The sequence below is a fragment of the Nymphalis io genome, chromosome 19 (genome assembly GCF_905147045.1).
Source record: "Nymphalis io chromosome 19, ilAglIoxx1.1, whole genome shotgun sequence".
Taxonomy (NCBI): Eukaryota; Metazoa; Arthropoda; class Insecta; order Lepidoptera; family Nymphalidae; genus Nymphalis; species Nymphalis io.
The window spans coordinates 11,405,586-11,427,137 of record NC_065906.1 but is presented as its reverse complement, the minus strand read 5'-3'; the positions used below and the strand labels follow the sequence as shown (position 1 = coordinate 11,427,137).

General features: G+C 35.5%; 3 protein-coding genes across 3 annotated transcripts in view; 1 reads left to right on the top strand and 2 right to left on the bottom strand.

Annotated features, from left to right (window-relative positions):
- Positions 1 to 3,540, top strand: part of LOC126776127 (uncharacterized) — a 49,796-nt gene extending 46,256 nt beyond the window's left edge. Inside the window, exons 2-3 of the mRNA XM_050498427.1 lie at positions 2,409 to 2,585; positions 3,036 to 3,540. Of these exons, the coding sequence (XP_050354384.1) occupies positions 2,409 to 2,585; positions 3,036 to 3,125 (267 nt within the window). The 3' untranslated portion in view covers positions 3,126 to 3,540. The remainder of the gene's footprint in view (positions 1 to 2,408; positions 2,586 to 3,035) is intronic.
- A 3,775-nt stretch (positions 3,541 to 7,315) lies between these two features.
- On the bottom strand, positions 7,316 to 8,897 carry LOC126776192 (pickpocket protein 11-like). The gene is made up of 4 exons (XM_050498493.1): positions 8,726 to 8,897; positions 8,356 to 8,524; positions 7,867 to 7,973; positions 7,316 to 7,485 (listed from the first exon to the last, which is right to left on the bottom strand). Exons 1-4 carry the CDS (start codon positions 8,895 to 8,897, stop codon positions 7,316 to 7,318), a joined length of 618 nt encoding a protein of 205 aa, XP_050354450.1.
- Positions 8,898 to 13,124: 4,227 nt separating this feature from the next.
- The window catches only part of LOC126776120 (uncharacterized), a 35,708-nt gene continuing 27,280 nt past the window's right edge, over positions 13,125 to 21,552 (bottom strand). Inside the window, exons 4-5 of the mRNA XM_050498411.1 lie at positions 15,416 to 15,649; positions 13,125 to 15,143 (exon numbers count right to left, since the gene is read on the bottom strand). Coding sequence (XP_050354368.1) covers positions 15,052 to 15,143; positions 15,416 to 15,649 — 326 coding nt within the window. The 3' untranslated portion in view covers positions 13,125 to 15,051. The remainder of the gene's footprint in view (positions 15,144 to 15,415; positions 15,650 to 21,552) is intronic.

The window sequence follows — 21,552 nt, the reverse complement described above, 5'->3', positions numbered from 1 at the left end:
GGACAGTTTCCACAAGCCTGTCGTTGTATGTGTCCACTTCCTCGCAGTCTGCTAGGCAATCGAATCGGTTTTGGAGTTCGAGCTGAAAGGCTTCGGGATTTCGGATTTGAAGAGGTGATGGTCGGAGCGTAGACTTCATCAGTCGGGACCTCTGGAGTTTAACATTGATATTAAACGAGCCTCTTACGAGTCTGTGATCGCTCCCAGTTTTGACTGCATTGATCACGGAGACGTCATTAAATATTTGTCTTCTCGTCGACAAGATGAAGTCTATCTCATTCTTGGTTTTCCCATCAGGGCTCACCCAGGTCCATTTACGCTGACCTGGCTTCTTGAAAAAGGAGTTCATCATAAAGAGTCCCTCCTTCTCCATAAAGTCGGCCAACATCTGGCCACGAGGGTTGCGGTCTCCAATTCCACGAGGTCCCACCTTTAACTCATCACCGAATCGTTTGCCCAGCTTCGCGTTAAAGTCCCCCATTACAACAGTGAAATGAGTCTTGTTGGTATGTATGGCTTTAGATAAATCCTCATACATGACCTCAACCTCTTCGTCGGAGTGTGTCGAAGTCGGCGCGTATACCTGTATGACCTTCAAAGAATACCGCTTGGTGATTCTGAGTATAAAGTACGCCACCCTAGCCGACACGCTCTCGATTTTCACAACGTTGTTAACGAGGTACTTGTGGACTATGAACCCGACACCACCTTGAGACAGTTGATCGCCCTCTCGGAAATAGAGAAGGTTACCGGATTGCAGGATCATCGTATCCTCCCCCTGTCTTCGGACTTCGGATAATCCGACGATATCCCAGTGTAACCTGCTCAATTCTTCCTCCAGTTCGATGATCTTCTCGTCGGTCCGCAGTGTACGCGTGTTATATGTTGCCAGGGCCAGAGGTCGTCGGTGTTGGTAACACAAAATCTGCCGGGGATTCTTAGCACCCCCTGCCCCGCCGTTACCACAGCTGTTACCAAGGCTAGGAATAGCAGGGCTGCCGGGGACTAGGGGCCGTGGTTTAGTTGCACGAATCATGAGGGGATATGCCATAATCGCCACGCTTGGCAGACGGGTTGGCGATCGCAGTAAGTTAGTCATAGTACTCAGAGAGACGCTGCTGCCCGTTCTCTGGTGTATATTCCCTCGGGTCGACTTCTACGCCCCCCACGGGATGAGGTGGGGTGGTGATATTCGTCGTCGTCACCACACGGCAAAAATAAATTCATGTATTTATTTATTTTATTTACATCTTTATTGCCCACCACAATATGTCTTTGGAACAAAAGGCAACCTTAGTGCCTGAAGGCAATCTCTGCCAGTTAACCTTTAGGCTGAAAAAAAAATCCGTAAAGGCGGTAGTTACATATGATACAAAATATAGATAGATATGTATACTTATTGTATATTATATACGATTTTTTTATTTCATTCAGAATCATCATTAACCCAAATTTCTCCACAGCTGGACATAGGACGCTCCTTTCGCGTTTGTGAAAAATTACGCTTATCTCTGCAACGGTTATCGGTTCCGCGGTAGAAGTGATTAGTCCACTGCCACATTGAGATTTTTAATTAACTGGTTTATGTTAATTACTTCAAGCGCAGGACTAACGGCTTTACGTGCTTTCCGAGGCACGGGTGTTTTCACACTTCCAACTTCCAAATTTCGGGCTGCTACTGAGTCTTTAACAGAAAAACTCGATAACTTTTTATCGGCCCGACCTAAGATTTGAACCCAATTCCCCAAGGCCGCAGAGGCCTTATTATCTAGCCACAAGACCAACGATGCAGTCCTAAGCATAATTGAGGTATTATGTTCATTGAGAATAAAATTAACTTGCAGTTGAAAATACAATTACAAACAGTTACAGCAGCTATCTACAGTCGATTACAAAATGTACAACAGGATTGTTCAGTCTCCGATCGTACTCCTCTCCGTGCTATTCATTGTCTCGGCTAAACCAGTAAGAATATTTTTGTTCGTAATAGAAAAACATCGACCTGGTCAAATTTAAAGGAACGTATACGCAATCGGTACAATTGTTTTTGTCAAATTAATGTTGCTCTGCGATAACTGTCATCAAGTTTTTGTTATTATTTATAGCATGCTAGCAGCATTTCCCCATTGAATTGCGAATCCGATCCCCTGGGTTAAAGCAAATCAGTTCTCTTGTAGTAACCAGTAAAGGCAATAAGACGGGTATATGTTGTAAATAAAGATTATTTATTCCGTAATTATATTAAGAAGGCATATGAACAAATGATTAAAACTCAATGATAATTGGTCACTTTTGCTTTATATTCTGGCACTGAAAGGAATATAAGCCATTCTCATACCTATGGTACCTACCCAATTAAGTTAATATTTTTATTATTACACATTGATTTTCTGATGTGTTATTTCCAGTTGTCCTTAATACAATCGGATCACCCGCCGTTAGCAGCTGAACTGAGCTCTCGTGTGGCCGCACACGCATCTCGCTTGCAGGAGCCCAAGCAAGACGCGCGTCTCCCCATACCTACAGCGCAGGATCTGGAAGCGGTCAGAAAGATCGCACAGGTCTTAATCATGCTAGGTGAACAGGTACTTGGATAGGGTATGTCTATGGTTTTCAATTGAAGGCTCTAAAACTGTTTCGAAAGAGAGATTTGAAAAAAGAAATTCGAAAAAGATTATTATGGTAAACAAATACATCAACATGTAACGCCATTTTGATAAGTAGAAATAAAACATAGTAAGTAATTTCTATCAGGGCGCTATTTTTTATAACAACATTCAGCTATAATAAATAAATATTTGGCTAAATATTTTAGTAGTATCACGATCGAATTAAAAATAATTTACTTTAATATCTAATTTTTTTTCAAATATTTCTTTTAGTTAATGTCTTTTCATCTATTTCATCATCATCATCATTTTCTTGCTGGCGTATCGTGAAACTATAAGAAATACCTAGATATATGTATGTACATAATTAAGAAGGTACAGTAATATATTATTTCATTAGACAATAAGGAATGTTTATAATTTCAGATAATACCAGCGCTTATCAACGGAACAGGAGCTGGGAATGGAGGCACCACGGCCACGGAGATACCCAACGATATAGTGAATACCGATTAATATAAAAAATGTTATAATAAATATGTTAAAGGGGAAAGGGTTATGTGTAGGTATTATACGTAAGGCATGAATGATGTATGCTAAGAAATTAAACAAATAGCTGTCAAAGTTCTCGAAGTTTATATACTGAACGGATAACACGCTTTATTTAAAATTATGTAATCTGACTACTTACTGGCAAAGTACTCCACCTAAATAAAGCACTTCAACCCAGACGATTGAGGTGATGTTTTTATTGTGATTATAAAAATTGGTAGTGTTTTTTTTTTAATATAATTTTTTTAACTATCAGTATTTAGGTACAATTAAAATACAAGAAACAGAAAATATGATTGTGTATTTTGATTAATTGCTGGCAACGAAAACTAGAAAAATTTATATCAATTTTAAAGACTCCATTAATCTTGTTATTCAAAAAAACTTAGCAAAGATGAATAATGTATATAATATTAAATAATCTTAGATTTTAAGTATGTACAATGGGAATACCAGGTAAAAAGCGACTTTCGTAATATATATGAATAAAATATTAAACTTAGACGCAGTTTATTTATATCATCAAGACGTATTCTACTGTCAAACAGTAATACCTACTTAGTATTATTGTGTTAGGTTTTAAAAATAAGTGCGCTAGTATAAATCGATGAACAAGTGACATAACATCTTAGTTCCCAAAGTTGATGATGCATTGGCTATATAAGGAATGGTTAATATTTGTTAGAGCACCGATGTGCGTATATACGCACATTTGTGCGATGGCGGTGATCGCTTACCATCAGGTGGCCATTTATCCGACCGCAAACCTATTTTTACGAAAAAAATAAACAACAAAATTTATGTAACTTTATGATGATGATGTCCTCCTGACCGATTCCGACCACAGTGGCCTCCAAACTCAGGGCTGCTTCCGAGAATTAAAAAAAAACCAATAGCTTTTATATTAGTTCCAGTGTGGTCTAACACATAACATTAGAACACTTAAAAATTATTAACCGATAATAATCGATTCATTTTAAAAAGTGCTTGTGTATTCCTGTATTAATTAAGTAGGTACATTTTAATTTTGATAGTAAAATTTGATAAGCAACTATACATTACTACGTCCTACGTTTTTATAGGCTACAAAAAGGCATTTTAAACATTTAAAAGATGTATCTATATGATCTTAGAGAGATATGTAGATCGTATGAAAGGGATCACCTGTCCATCAGCAAAATAATCATGTCAAAATCAAATCAATAATGCTTTCAACAAAAAACATTATACCTACGTGAAATTTAAATTGTAAAATTTCTTTAGTTCTGTTATGTGGAGCAACAAATATTTTCTTTCGTTCTAAATTGATCATCCCACACAAAGTAGGGATCTACTGAAGTCTGACTTAAGCTAGCGATTTGACCTTTAGACAGCGGTAGTAATAGTCTTGAATAAAGATGACGCCAAGTGATCACTCAAGTAGTACCAAAGAGAGGTTAAAATAATAATCGCAGAAGGTTATTATTGAACATAAGGTATTAAGCAACGATTCGGAGTTATTTTAAACATTTTGACTAACAAATGGCAAGGTCAATAACTTTATAATATACATACAAACATACTCGTAAATCAAAGCGTTTTGTTTAAATGTCATGAGACAGACAAATACATGAAAATGTGCACTATAATATGTTACAAAATATTTGTTGTCGTTTATTTGAATAATTTGTAATCCTTACTGTTACTATAAATGAGAATGTGAGTATGTATGTTTGTTACGCTTTCATGTCGTAATTTCTTAACCAATCATAAAATTTTGCAGACACGTTGTCAGGGGCACAAAAAGGACATAGGGTAGACACACACACACACACACACACACACGCACACACACAAACCTTCCCCGTATACATACAGTATAAGTGCTACGACTTCCTCGTCTTTTGAGCAGACGGTTCGTAACTTATTCAACTACACTTTTTTTTATAACGCTGGAAAAACGCATTACGCGTTTCATCTACGGAAACAGTTGGGGGGTATGTGGGGCTCGCCGGTGTACAAGGCGCCGAGTGTGCCCCGAACATCGGAATACTCACTAAAAAACCTTTCCGTCTTAACGAGGAGCGTCACGGGATCGCTTTCGCATGCTACCGTGTTATTCAACAACACTACTCCAGCCTATAGTATAGAAAGGTGTGGCGATTTTCAACCTAAAAATGCAGTCTCCTTCAGGATATTTTTCTTCACCGTCGAGCTAACTGAACATAGTTATAATTATTCGGATTCGATCAAAATCAACCATTAATTTAAATATAAAATAAAGTAACAGCCTGTAAATCCCACTGCTGAGCTAAGGCCTCCTTCTTTTTGAAGATAAGTTATGGAGCTTATTCACATGTGGCGGATTTTCATCCGACACAAACAGGCTACCTCAAGATGTTTTTCTTCACCGTCGAGCATCATATGATTAGAAACATAAATTAAGCACATAAAAATGTGTTCTCCACCTGTATTAACCACTGGGTCATCCCGGCTCATTGATATAAGACAATTCCCCACGAATCAAAGATACATTGTTTATTCGCCAGTCCATTAATATTTTCGATTTAGTAACGAACTGCTCAACTTGCATTAAGTTATCGACTTGTTATTTCTATCTACTAATGCTTATTAATTCTTCTACATAATAATAATGGTTACTTCATTCAACTTGACCTCTGAAAGTCACGGAACAACAGTCCGACGTGTCGGTGACCGTATCGCCGTAAATGTCAAGGGTCACCATTTTAATGTTTGACATTACCATACACCCTTGGCACCGATTTTAACTATCCTAAACTATGAGTATCGATTACTGTTGGTGGGTGGAACTTATGTTTTGGTGATTAACCGTCAATGTGTTTTTTTGGCGAGAATAATAAATATAGTATATGAGAAACCAAAATTTTTAAATTTTATTTTAATCTTGTAAATTTACGAATCAAGCTCGGCTCCTAAGATGCTACTTGAGTAAAGTGCATATATCGCGATTTGTGTTATTAAGTAATAAAGAAATATAATTATATTGAAATCGTATTTTTTTAAGTTATATAGGCAATATTTCAGCCAAGGTATTGTGTAACGAATTTCAACTAATGTTATAGCTCATGAGACGTAAATTTACTTGACTTTCTAGATAAATTTATCAAGTGATTTTAATGTTTCACTAAACTAATAATTTTATATATAGCGAAGACATAACTATTAATGAAATTCGGAAATGAAGACAACCGTCTTCAAATTACATGAACTGGTACAAATGACCAGATTTTTTTTTTATGCAAGTGGGGCAAACGAGCAGCTGATGGAAAATGACTACCACCGCCCATGGACATCTCATTTTTGAAGTGAAAATTTCTTTAGGCGCGTTGCGCTGGTTTATTGTAGGGGGTAGACTATGTATAATGAAATCGTTGAAAGTACAAATAATTTAAGTATTGTGAAAATTAATAAGGTTAATGATTATTAAAATTTATGTAAAATACTAACAGTATATACAAATAATAAAAGTGTAATTTAACTATTATTTATTTAAAATAAGCTAAATTTTTATTTTTTTACCAAGTTTGCGACATACTGTTTATTTGATAAATAAAAATAATTATTACTTGGAGTGCCAATATATGTGGAAATTGGACAAATATATCAGTTTCAAGTTTTAATTTCTATCGGCAGTCCCTATGACTGCCTATTTTTTTTATTTTTCAATGAATGTATCTATTCATATTTTGCATATACGAGTATGTTAACTGCACCTGCATTTAACCAGCCTTACTGATTAACGTTGCTTAGCAACTGTTTAGTTATACATTGATTTCTCTTTTTCTTTAATTATTGAAACATTCGAAACAAGAATTGTTTAACTAACACGCTAAAAAACTTTTATAAATAAGTCCGCTATATTTTAATTATCAATTATGAAAAAGATAGTTCGGAGATAATTCGCCAATGATTTTTATAAATTAAGCATTAGCCAGCTAGATATAAATATTTTTTTTAATTAAAAAGGGAACATATAAAAATATAAATAAATAAATAATAAAATTAGAGTAAACTAATAATAAGAATAAGCATACGTTCACCATGTATAACAAATGCCATTAAAAAAACATATTTTTGTATTTTTTATTGTTTTAATGCCGCTTAAATTCACATATAATCTTACTTTTTGTTTATTATAGAAAATTATCATTATGTTGCGACTTCTTCAACTTTCGCAGCCGTCGGTCCTGCCGCCAGTGAAGCATATAATAATGGTACCACCTAAAACTCAAGTGGTACAAGAACTCGATTACACTCACCACCGTTAATCCTACTACAAATATACTTTGACTGCTAATGGCGGCTGTAAGGTTTCAAAAAATTACACGATTAATAAACATATGAAAGTATAACAAAGTCTTTGCTAGATAAAGGCAAAAAATAATAACGTCCAAGTAATTATATGGAGGCTTTCTGGCTGACTTTTGCTAATAGTGGCGACAAGAACCAAATATGCAAAAACAGACCGATGACACTTCAATCAAAATTGGCTTTACGTGCTTTCCGGGGCACAGAAGCAAAACACAGCCAATTGATATTTGCTTAACAGAAAAACTCAATAACTTGTTACTTGACGAACCCAGGACCTTGGGAGTTAAAATCTTGTAAATTATAAAATGGCCAACGAGGCCAAAACAACTTCATAAAAAAGGTCATACAAGATACTCAAAATTGTAATATTTACCAAAAACTTCGTACCAGCGCAGACCAGTGTCTAGCATGTAGAGGAGCTGGTGTTCTTTGTCGTAGTAAATTGAAATGATCGTGGTGTTCGTCAAATCCAGCCCTTTACTAGACAAAAAAAAAAACATACAAACGGCAAAATTTACATGATCCTAAGACCAAGTATACTGAAATAACTGGCTATACTGAAATAAGTTTAGATGTATGTATGATAACTATATCTAATAATAATAACTATATAATTGCTCCAATAAATAATTTAAAGGATTTATAGTAAGTCTTATATTAAACTCAACGTGGTCAAATATTGTGAGGTAATAAAAATATTTTTCAACTTTCATATAAAAGCCCCGAAGGCGTAGAAAGATTTTCACAGTAACACTAAACTGACTGGCTGTGGTTATTTGACTGGTTGTGGTTGAACTTCTCCTCCATATCAAATCTGTCGTATGTGTTACCAGTAAAGAATATGTGTGTATGAATAACTCACAAGAACCTATTGAGGAACAGGTGCGGCGTGTGCGGTGACGTGACGAGCTCGGCGGAGTAGCGGCGCCGCTCGCAGCCCACGCGGCAGTGCAGGCAAGATACTGAGTCCTGCTGCTCCTCGCTCAGGCTCTCGTGCACGCTGTCGCCCGGATAGAGGAAAGTGAACTTCTCTGGGGACAGGTGTAAGGGGAGAAACCAAGTATTCAAAGAAACATTAGGTGTTTTTTTTATTTTATAAATAATAAAGTTTCTTCTGGTGATTCGTCTTAGGTCTGAGACCCTATTTAGCGAACTGCTGGTAGATTTTTGAGTCAATAATACTATTATATATATTGGTAAAAAAAATTGAATTGGCATAGAAATAACAGTACCTTTGTGTTTCGCCAGACAGGCGAGGTGCTGCAGCGAGCAGGTTTGGGCGGTGCGGTGCGGCGACGGCAGCGTGTGCGGCGCGCACCCGCACAGCGCCAGCGCGGCGCGCGCGCGGCACCGCCCCACGCAGCGCGCCCACGAGCTCTCCGCCGCCGGTGCGCCGCGAGCCATGCTACATCCCAGCTACGTGCAATTTGTTAGTTTACACTTGCGTAAGAAATTTAGCTGTTAATATTCAAAATAGACTGCGGGTCTTTCGTTAGGTTAGCTGTATGGCATATGTATATTCATATATTTTTGCTATGAGATATATATTGTTTTTGTTTTTTTACAGATACGAATGTAAATTAAGATAAAGATACTAAAAAAAATATTATTAATGTTTAATAACAAAATGTTACCGAAACGGACATACTATGATACGACACAATGCAAGCTGTAATATTCCAAGTAGGTAAGAATTATAACAGAAAGCTAATTGAAGCTTACCCATCGATCACTGTGGTACCGCAGGCTGCTAGCAGCTTCCTGTGCTTGGACATTGAGCTTGAGAAACACAGACGCATTTCGAGCGGCAGCATAGAAACGTACTATACCAGCTTGTACTATCGGGAACTGCATGCCGTCGAAAATATTCACCTACCAATAATAATTATGGTGATATATGTTTACGTGTTATATATAAGGTATGTTAAAGAAGATAGTGAACACGAGCAACCTCAACATTGTCACCAGGCCGTCTAACTAACGTAAAGTCATCGTCATTCTCCCTCACCACCACTTTGAGTCCGGCATCCTGACCCATGATGCTTATTTTTTGAGGTGGGGTATTGGTATCTGCTGTACTATAAAGAAATATTACATTTAAATATCGTATATACCAAAGCATTAACACACTTATATATGAAAATAGCTACTAATATCTAGAATTGAAGATGCAACAAAAGCCGGAGCTAGTGAGGCGCGTGGCGAAAAGTCGTTGACAGTCCATGCGATGCGCTCGCCAACTGCAACGCACCAGCATCGACTCGCACTTCGGCGACAACTAGAAATAATATAAAAAGAAATAACTGAATCTAGAATATAGGCATATTATATTTACACTCTTAATAATAATACGTATTATACATTAAATAGTAATACTTAAAATGTACTTCTTAGTACTTTTCTTCTTCTTACTTCTTGTACTTTTAAGTATCATATCAAAAATCACACTTAAAGGTATTTTAGTTTTGAAGTATAAAATAGTAATTTATTTATATGCTTAATCACTTTGTATAAAATATTAGTGACATTTGTCTCTCGAGCGACGTCTTCAAGATAACTGACGAAGTGAGGTTCAAAAGTCGCTTCGCTTCGGGAGTGTAGAGCGCCGAATGTTAGCAAATTCTGCTTAATTTCTTTGATTGTATAGATGTCATTTGGGTCTAATGAATATCTAGAAAAAAAGATTATAAAATGATTTTATATTACATTGTTATAATGTATTGCACTGAATATTTTTAAATTATTTATAGCAAAAGCGATGATATTGTAAATATAGATTTGTTGCTTCTATAATTTCAACAGGCGCTAAGAAGTAGTTTTTGTATTATTAAAAGCCAATCAAAAAAAATATAACTTTATTTTATGTAAGTATATGGAAAAAAGGGAAATGCTACTAGCATTCTTGTCACACACGGTCATGATTTATACATCAGCTATTTTTAATTTCAATTTGTATTATATTCAAGTCTCTAATGTAAATACATATTTAAAATGAAGGATTAAATAATACAACAAATGAATAAAAATGTATATATAGCAACGGAATAAATATTTTACTGTGTAACTCACATATATTTTGCGTAGTCGTCTAGGGCAGATCGACTTATGATATTATAGCTGCAAATAGCAACAGCAGGGAAGTCAATTTGCTGCACAGGATGCTGCACAGACTGCGGATTGACATTCAATCGAGGACGAAGCCAGAACCAACGAATGTTCCACGTGACCACAATAAGTCCACATATCATTGTAACTAAGAGTATAATCAGGTAGAGCAACCTGAGGATAAGAGGATCATTGTTGTTGCTGTAAATCTTGTATTAAACTCAAATGATCATATAAGAATTAACAATACGGACTTGTCCTATACGGAGATAATTTCCAATTTTTTACGTCTGTGGTTTGCTCCCTGGCCAAGAAAATTAGGAATGGTATATTTAATAAAAAAGAGTAAAAGTAAAGTGACAGTCTGTAAAGTCCCACTAAAAATCGGTCTAGGGCCTACTGTCATTTTGTTTCGGAGCACATTCTAATGCGGTGGATACTCATGTGGAAGATTGTCAACTGACGTTTGCAAGTTTCCTCACGATGTTTTCCTTCACCTTCAAAATGTAGTATTACTTGCCCGGGGAATGAATCACAGGTCTATCTCAGCTCTATATAATTGCGACTTCCAAATTAATTAGAAATATATGTATATGTGCTTAAAGAACAAGACCTTCTAGTGCTTTATTCGTAAGTCAGTCTCCTGTAACTGAATACGTAAACCAACAGCGATCCTCAGAAAAATAAATAAAACGTACCTCACTGGCTTCGGACTTCGTCTATCCAGTATAAACCCGAATCCTTTTAAGGTACTATTTCTGCAGTACTCTACCATTGCTTGGTGAAAACTTTTTCTTAATCGTGTCTCAACACCTGAGAATTCATTCAGACCGAATTTGATCGGTCGAGACACATTTAGGATCGGCTTGTTAACATTTTTAGACCACAAGTCCGGATCGACGGTGCGCATGATGAGAAATCGTGAACAATTGAAATACAATTGATTTTTTTACTGCATGTAGACACTTCGTGACTGCAGTAATTGAGTTTACTATTTAATGGCGAGAATGTATTCATAAATACCGACACAAAACAGTCAAAGCTGCAATTAGGAGTTAATTATTATTAATCAAGTAGATATGGCCCAGTTGTTTAAACACGTGAAGCTTAAGCGGAGATTGCGGATTTAAACCCTGGCTAACCCTCTAAATTCTCAAGTGCTTAATTTGTGTTTATTCATCTCGTGCTCGGTAGTGATGGAAAGCATCGTGAAGAAACCTAAATGGGTCTGAGCAAGTAACATACGCTGTATTTTATTATCCTATAAATATCTACTAAGTAAGATATTTGTTCGGGCAGCTAGTATATTTTCAAATAAAATAACAATTGTGTGTGTTAACTCATATATTTAATTTCTTTATGACACAGTACCGATTGATAATTTAAAATACATCAATTTAATAATATCTCATCATAATTTTTATTTAATTCATATAATGATTACTTTACTAATAGAACATGAGACATCAGAGGTAATAAATTTGATTTATTTTTAACTGAAATTCAATTTTTATTAATGTTCTAATACAAAAATATATATATTTTTTACAATAAATATTATCTTTTATAGCATATACAATATAATATATGTGAATTTTCTTAATTACATAAATACTGATTAGGTACAGTTAGGCTAATCACGCAACGGTCCGTTTTACAGGTTCGTTTTGTCATATACGCTTTTTTTCGTCGATGGCGTATGTAATCGTACGATAAATAAATAAAAATCGATCAAAATATGCAGCGGTTAAATTGACAGGTCCATCGATTCGTTTTAAAAACGGTTTTCTGTTAATAAGATGTGAACCTCCACGAAGGATCTGATAAAACGATCCTGTAAATACGGACCTTCTATGCGAATGTGCACTTAGGTCGCATAATTAAAATGATATTTTTTCGAAACACCAACTTCATTGAATGAAAGTCGGAAATAATTTAACTGGTAACTTAATACTAAAACACCTTTGGCGTTGGAAAATAACAATAAATAAAATCAACAATTTACATACAAAACTTACTAACTTAATTAGAAAATCATTGGTTTGTCTGCAAAACAGTGTGATATAGCAATTTTTCGGTTGGTGACGCAGAATAGAACCAATCGCTAAGCAGTTTTGGTAAGAAACTTTTCATGACAATCATAAAACTGGCCATAATGTTAACTGTGTGACAGAAGGGACTCTTTCTTAAGGGTTAAAAACGTTTTACTTTTCATGAGCGTTACATATATGTAGAAACGTTGCATTTTTTACATATATATGTGTGCACAGTTTTAATGTATAGTTTCTTGTTGATTCTACGTGTAATATCTAGACACTGGTTGTATATAGACACGTACTTAAGACATTTTATTTTCATCCTAAGCGTCATACATATGTCATACATCGTAAGAAAACTTTATAAATCCATAGAGAATTGTGCGTGCTGCAGAACGCTGAATATATATATATATATTCAGCGTTCTGCAGAATATATATATATATATATATATATATATATATATATATATATATTCAGCGTTATATATATATAAAGCGTTGCTTCAACGTGAAAGTGCATATAAATAGTACTAATATTATGTTTGTTTTAAAATCATTTCATTCATTTCTTGCATACTCCGCGATTCTAAAAATATATCACATTGAGAAAAAAAACTACAACTAACACGGTAAAGTTTCTCAGAGAGAAGATTATAACGAGCTACACCAGTCAGTAGAACGCGTTAATCTTAACCAAACTGGTAGTAAGAGTAAACTTTACTGGTGGTAGGGCTTTGTGCAAGCTCGTCTGGTAGGTACCACCCGCTCATCAGATATTCTACCGCAAAACAGCAGTACTTGGTATTGTTGCGTTCCGATTTGAAGGGTGAGTGAGCTAGTGTAATTACAGGCACAAGGGACATAACATCTTAGTTCCTAAGGTTGTTGGCCCATTGGTGATGCAAGCGATGGTTAACATTTCTTACAATGCCAATGTCTATGGGCGTTGGTGACCACTTATCATTAAGTAGCCCATATGCTCGTCCGCCTTCCTATTCTATAAAAAAAATTTGGGTTGTAATCCAGGCGCTACTGAATATTCATGTGATTAATTTGATTATTTATCACGATCGTTACAACACATCCCACGAATCGGATAATAATCTGTCACCAGCTCATACTGGGGCAGCCTGGTGAAAAAAGCTCCAAGAACCGCTTATTTAAAAGGAGAGACCTTCGCAGAGCAGTGGGATATTTACAGGTATTGCTTTATGCATTATTTTACACTTGAATGGATCTATAGTATAACTCTAGTAGATAGAAAGTGTTTGTCTACCCACAAAATACTACAAAACAGCAATTATATATATCGCTGTACTTATAACATGTCATATTCTTAATTAAAAGCATTTATCTAATCGCTCATATTGCAACTACAAGCATACGCTTAGGCACTTTCTAAAATTTTATTCAAGAAGTAAAACTCTATGTATACAATATTCAACATCAAGAAATACAAATGTAAGCTCATATAATGTACTATAATAAGTTAAAATTCGAAGTCCAAGTTTCATTTAAACGAACAAATATTTGCTTTTTAGTAGATTTTGAAAATGATTTAGCATAGCACATATACAGAGCTACGAGTAAATACATTATAAGTAATAATCTCGATATATTTGTAATTTATATCGATTGATTTTGTTGACATTTTGGATTAAGTCAACCTTCATTCAAGTCAAGTCTTCACTTGTAACGGAACAACGGATGCCAATTCTACTAATTTATAACGATTATGATGCATTACCGATTCAAATTTCAATCCATCTTCGACTATTCTATATCCATAGGATCGAGACCAAATCGGTTTGATATTACCATGTACCGTAAATTAAAAACCAGATTTAACCGTTAACTTTTATTTTAATAGTGAATTATATTAAAGAATATGAAAACGGTTAATAAGCAAATATTATATTTTGATTTTGTTAGTAGTTTTGGATCCCATTATGTTCAAGTCTCTGAACTAACAGACCGACACAGGCAGGTATAATAACAGCACAGTCATACTCGTACTTTGACGTTTGACTTTTGACGTTTGACTTTGACGTAAATTTGGATTTACGTGTTCACGTATGTTACAATAATACGTGTCGTTATAGTTTCCTTATTTTGAAAAACGTATGGCACCGATGAAGCAGACCCGAAGAACGGTACAATTGATTTCATTAGGCCTTTTTGTCGAAATAGCTTAGTTTCACATTGGATGTAGTTTTTTTTTGATTTCTGCTATTTTAAGCTGTACATCATTCGGTTCTTGGTATTGTTTGGTTGAAAATGAAACAAAATACAATGATACATGTACATACGACATAGGAATTCGATCTACGTCAATAGTCGAAGTACTCCGGCGGCGCGTGCGGCGCGTGCGGCGCTCAGAGCGGCGCGGGCGGCGGCGCGCGCGGCGGCGCGGGTCACATGCGCGCCGCCAGCAGCAGCGCCGACAGCAGCAGCAGCGACACGCCGCCCACACTCACGCGAGACGACTTCGATAGGATCCCTTTCCCTGGAACAACGATTGCATGTTGTCGAATTGAAAGGCTCTTCGCGGCTTATCGGCCAACTCGTAGTCTCGAATTCGTAATCGTAAATGTATACAAAGCTAACCATTTACTCTCCCTTAAAAATAAAATGTCGAAAAAAATTATATATGATAATCCTATGTTCCAAACTTAAGCTTTCTAGTGCATTGATAGTCAGAAGAAACTATTTTAGAAGTATATAGATATTTAAATTAAGCCTAGGTGACGAATTATAATGTTCTTGGAGTTTTCTTACATCGTTCAGCGAGTTTCTTGTAGCAGCAGCAGTCTCTGAGGCGAACGTAGCGCACGCAGTCGTGAGCGAGCGGGCGGCAACGGTGCGGGCCGACGTAGCACGTGTGCGGCAGCCAGGGGAAGGGCTCGGGCAGGTAGTGCCGCTCGCAGCAGCAGTGATCAGCGAGCACGCGTGTCTCGCAGTACTCCAATTCACGACGCGTGCAAACCCCACATCCTACCCTCGTCTCTGGAACTGAGTAAATAAATTCAATAGATTAACTTACGCAAAGGGAGCGGTGACCTTAGCCCAGCTGTAGAATATTTACAGGCTGTACATTACAGTACAGTACTTTTCTTTTACTAACTTATACTTCTATTGTTATAAACTATATGAAGAAAAAACTGTAGCATCTCCATTACTGTTATTTTCATGAACAAATCGTATATGATAAATGACCCTCCAATGACAATTATATTTAATTTTATTATTATTAGTTGTTCATTACATTTTATACATAAAATAGCTTTAAAATTTCTTAAAATCACACACGTTTAAAACAGTAATAAAACTGTACATATTTTTCCATATGTGTAAATTTGGGCATATTTTTTTTATAAATATTGCTAACAAATGCTAAAGTGCTGTTTACATTTAATCTCGTACTGAACTGCAGTAGAGAAATTGCATAAGTGTAGTGCCATAGATCTCTCATCCTTATTCCTTATATATACGTCTACATGATTACGTATAAAGAATTTCATGTCATAAGATATATCAGGAAATTTAGTATGTAACAAAAATTAAAAAAAATTAAGGATGTGAAGTTAATTTCGGATTCTTGTCAGTCCCCGACGCGGCGACTTCTCCCCACCATTCGAATTACATAAGTATGGCATATCGCGTTGTGTAACGCGCGTCATCAACAATGGGTGTCTTGTCATACGCGCTAAATTAATATTGCAAGTTGGTAGCGATGTGAATATTTTGCAGTTCATGTTTTTTATTTGATTAGATCTTTGCATTTTTTAAATATGAATAGTAATCATTATATTGTTTAATTAAAGTCCTTATCCATAAGATTTGATCAAACTTTTCTAAAATGTGTGTATTCGGACATACATACTTATTGGGTTGGGCAGTGGCCCCCTCCTCTTGATAAGGAGAAGGTTTGCTTAACCCCCACGCTGTTCTAATGCAGGTCAGTGGAAAATACACATTAATCAAAAATTCAATTTTGATTTTGACGCCGTGTTAGGCATTTTGTGTGGCACCACGTACAATTCAAGTTGCAGTCGACTTGCATTCGTGCGGATATACCAACAAAACTCAAGCATAGACAGGAAAGGGAGACGAAACCCGAAAATACAACCCCCAACCCCTACTAAAAGGTCATTCGTTATATACTGAGAACCTGTATACTAGCGCTGATATGGGACGAAACCTCTTGGAAGTAGAATCAAATTGTCGTTAAATTCTTTAAGAGTACAAAAAATTCTATACATAATTCATAAAGGTAACACAAAGTCCAAGACAGTAATAGTTGAATATAGAAAGAAACTGTGCAAATGCTTATCAGATGTAAACAAAGATAAGGCGGAAGCATCGTCTAATAGAAAGAGATGGCAAAGGCATGAGCTACAAGCTAGTATGAACCGAAATATATAAAAGTAAAATCTAAAACGGAAACAGATCTCAAATTAACAGCTATAACAAACTTCCAATTAAAAATTATCGAATTTCCTTTTTAAAACACTAGTTCACTCTGCTTGAGAAGCTATCTAATAGCTTAAAGCGACATCGCTGATATGGTATTGATTGAATAGACCGGGTTGGTACGCATGACAAGCGCAAGGTGTGCAGTATTGATTGGCTGCTCCATAAAAACAGGCATACACTATGTCCAAAGCGGACAACACCGACGGGCGTATTTTTGATTCAGAAACAAATACGAACTATACCTACCGGCGTAAAACGTAACGTCTTTATAACTTCAAATAAAAGTTTATGAACCTATTGTTTGTTAAGTCAAATGGCACACAGTCCGAGTCAATGAAGAAGTAAACTGGACTCTACGACGTCAAATGAACACGACATTTCAAATGAATAGGTACTGTATAGCGAGTTTTTTTTTATCTTGAAACGTAAATTGTGTTGCTGCCTGATAAAAAACATACAGGCTCATTAAAATTACGTTAATATGAATTAAAGATGAGATACACCAGAGGCATGGACAACACACAACACAGACACGTCTGTGGAGATACAGATAGAAGAAAAAAAGCTTTTTGTTTAAAAGGAGCCCATATAATATCAAGAAATCGACCATCGTAGTGATCATGGTTCGTGAAATGCATCTTTTAGAAATTATGCTAATTCATGAGTGGAAATTAACGATGAGTGTTTGCATGAAAAACGACCTATTTTAATACTTTTGGTTAATTTTGTCGCCGCATTGGCGATGTAAGATTTATATTTTCATCGCGAAAATCTATGGACGGTAGTGACTACTTACCTTCAGGTGATTCATTTGTCCGTCCGCCTACCTATAACATTAAAAAGTAGCGTAGCGATTGATTTCTCTCTTTCGGTCGTTATTGATTTGACATTCGAAAGAAGAAGACGCAGCATTGCTTAACTAACTAACCGTTTAACAACGTTTTTAACTGAACACAGTTCACCTCATTGAAATATATTCAAATCATGATACAAACAACTAAACAGACGAATTGAGAACCCTATAACTTCTCGAATTCGGCTAAAACTATCATATTTTTGTAGATAGTAGATCATGATATTTCTTCAAGCAACCCTTCAATAAGCCCTTACTAGTATCTTACATCCTGAGAAGCTTATCTTAAGCTTTAAGGTTGGCGTCGTTGGTAGATACTTGCTTTTCACACCGAAGATTGTGCGTTCGATTCCCACACAGGACAAACATTTGTGTGCGTGGTCATGTCTGTTTGTCCTGAGCCTGGGTGTAATTATCTATATATAAATATATAAGTATGTATTTACAAAAGAAAAAGTAGTATATGTAGTATATCAGTTGTCTGGGTACCATAGTACTCTGCTTAATTTGGGATCAGATGGGGTGTGCGAATGTCCCAGGATATTATTATTATAACATTTGTAATGTTTATATAGTATTCTCATTGCGGTAGTATCGGTCTGTAAGCGTCCTTAGTGTAATATTATTTGTAAAAAATATTCAAGGCAGCAAGAAAATGTGACGCGACCAAGACAAATCGAAGGCTGCTCGATTTTTAGCAAAAACTAGAACCAATCGTGCGTGAAATAAAAAAAAATGGGGAAAATAAATCATTCGAACAACTAACTGCTTACAGCTCAAGTGATAACAGATTTTATCCTAAATAAGTCTTAACATTAATACGTTAATATCTTTAAAGGAACATCGATAAGTTTTTTCAACAGCCTTGATGTTATAACCGAATATAACAAAAAGTAAAAGCCGTAAATATCCCACAGTAAATCTAAAGTCCCCTCTCCTCTTAAGAAGAAGGTGTTTGTAGCTAGGTGAAGTCACCACGCTGATGAAAAGCTGGTCGGTGGATACACATATGACAGGATACAACACATCCTCACGACGATTTGCTTCACCAACGAACACTAGATGAATTATAAACACAAATTAAGCACATAAAAACTTAGTGGTGCTAGCCCAAGTTTGAATTCGGGATCTTTGTTTAAGATTAAGTTGTCCTAGCCACTAGAAGCTAGGCTAGAAGAAATAATCTTCTTTTTTGTTGTAGATAAACGGATGGGCAAATGGGCCACCAATGGGAGGCTACTATCGCCTATAGACATGGCGTATGTAAGAAATTAATATTTCTTTTACGATACCATTTCTTACATCGTTAATTCGCGACCGACCTTGGGAACGATGATGTTATGTCTCTTGTGTCTCAAGTTAATCTGGCACACTCACCCTTTAAACCGAAAGGAAACAATACTAAGTATTGCTGTTTAGCGGTAGAATATCTCATGGGTGGGTGGGGTACCTATCCAGACGAGCTTGCACAAGTCTTGTAATCAGTGATTTGAAAGAAATTTTCAAATGATTTAATATTACATAAGCCTGAAATAATAATATCGGCATTTGTTATATTAATGACTGTATAAATCGTATACGCCAGCAGATTATTTATTTTGCCGTCAGGTTGTCTGGAAGAGATCGTTCTGTAGCGATAACTCCGCCTATTGAAACATACATTAAATTTGTTTGTTTTTTACTTAATTGTTTTGTCTTGTAGTGTTTTGTTATTACATACATTTGATCACATTAAATTATGTTAAATAGGAGCAAGAAACAGAAACATACTTATATAAATGTCAAGAACATACTTTTCTCCAGAGTGCAGCTTATAATACAAAGGATAAACTCCAAAAATATTATTTGAGTTCATAATCACAAAATAATATAGTGAGTAAAATTAGGTATGTTTTTATACTTGAGTACATCCGTCCGTAACAGCCTGTGAATATTCCAGTGCTGAGCTAAAGGCCTCCTCTCCCTTTTTGAGGAGAAGGTTTTTAGCTTATTCCACCACGCTGCTCCAGTGCGAGTTGGTGGAATACACATGTGGCAGAATTTCAGTGAATTAGACACATGCAGGTTTCCTCGCGATGTTATCCTTCACCGTAAAGCGCGAGATGAATTATAATCACAAATTAAGCACGTGAAAATTCAGTGGTTCTTGCCCGGGCTTGAACCTACGATCATCGGTTAAGACTCACGCGTTCTTACCACTGGGCCATCTCGGCCTTCAGTACATAAACAAGACAAAATGTGTGGTAGACTTATTTAGAAACTTAGAATTTATTCAATATTTAAAGTCACTAAAACTTGTTTTTATGTTTGCTATACGATTAGTATATTATTTATTAATACTATTACTAAAGACAAGAAAACTTGACGTTTTCTTACATTTATATGTTTATTGTTATCATTATTTTATAATAAAGCATATCCATAAATCATTAAATAATTCAAATTATATTTATTAGTCTTAATTATTAGATATAAAAAAAAACTTTATTATAACAAATTTATTTAAGTCTTAGGATTGGAAATTATTACAAGGATTTTGTTTATTATTTGGAATTTGATTTTTGTTTATTGTAATGAATGTATTAAATTATTAAATTTTATAAATCATGGAATATAACAGTGAAAATGTGACTGAAGTGAACAATCAGACAATAGTTTCACGGCCGCACGACGGCGAGCGCACCACGCCCTTCAACCTTGGCCACCCCGTTTTGTTGAAGCCTTATAATTTGCAACTGCTCACTGTGACCCTCGAAAATATGCAAGTACGTAACGACATCGTCACAAGTTATGTAATATACTAAAATCGCATAACTAACACGACAATACATTTTTTTTATTATAATTGTGTTTGATAAATAAGTATATTTTAAATGTCTATCGATTCCGTATATTTACGATATAATAGTTAAAAATCAATTTATCTAGCTTATTCCAAAATTTGTAAATATGGCATAAACTATATTCAACTGACAGTAAAAAAATAAACTCCTCGAATTAACATCATCTAAACCTTTAATTTTATTTAAATTGAAAATATCCGTGTTTTAAAGTAAAACCATATTATCTCCTTTAATTTAAAATGGCGTCGGATCTGTGGAGTCGGGTCGCCATTTTGTATTGACTATGGCTATGTATTTAACTAACCCGATTTAATAATATTACAGTATATAAAATACTTAGTAGTGAAACAACGAAAGTCAAGCAACCCGACTAACTGTATTCAAAGAAAGTTACTCCCGCAGTCCCAACAGTTGTTTAGAATGCACGCGACAACACAAATGCATTGGAAAACGGAAACCACACACTTTTACGGACACATATTGAGCCCTAGAATAGAGCCCCTAGCCTATTTATTGTACTGAGGAAACTTCTTTAATTGTGTTCAATTGAAATACATTTATATACAGTGAAAATTTGTTTATTTAATATTTTTATTAGATTCCATATTATAAAAGGCAATACATAGTATTGCTGTGTTACCAATTGAAGATGAGTGAGTCAGTGCAATTACACGCACAAGAAACATAGCACACGTCGACATGGTACTAGCTTAAACCGTTTTACCTAAGAAGATGCACACGCG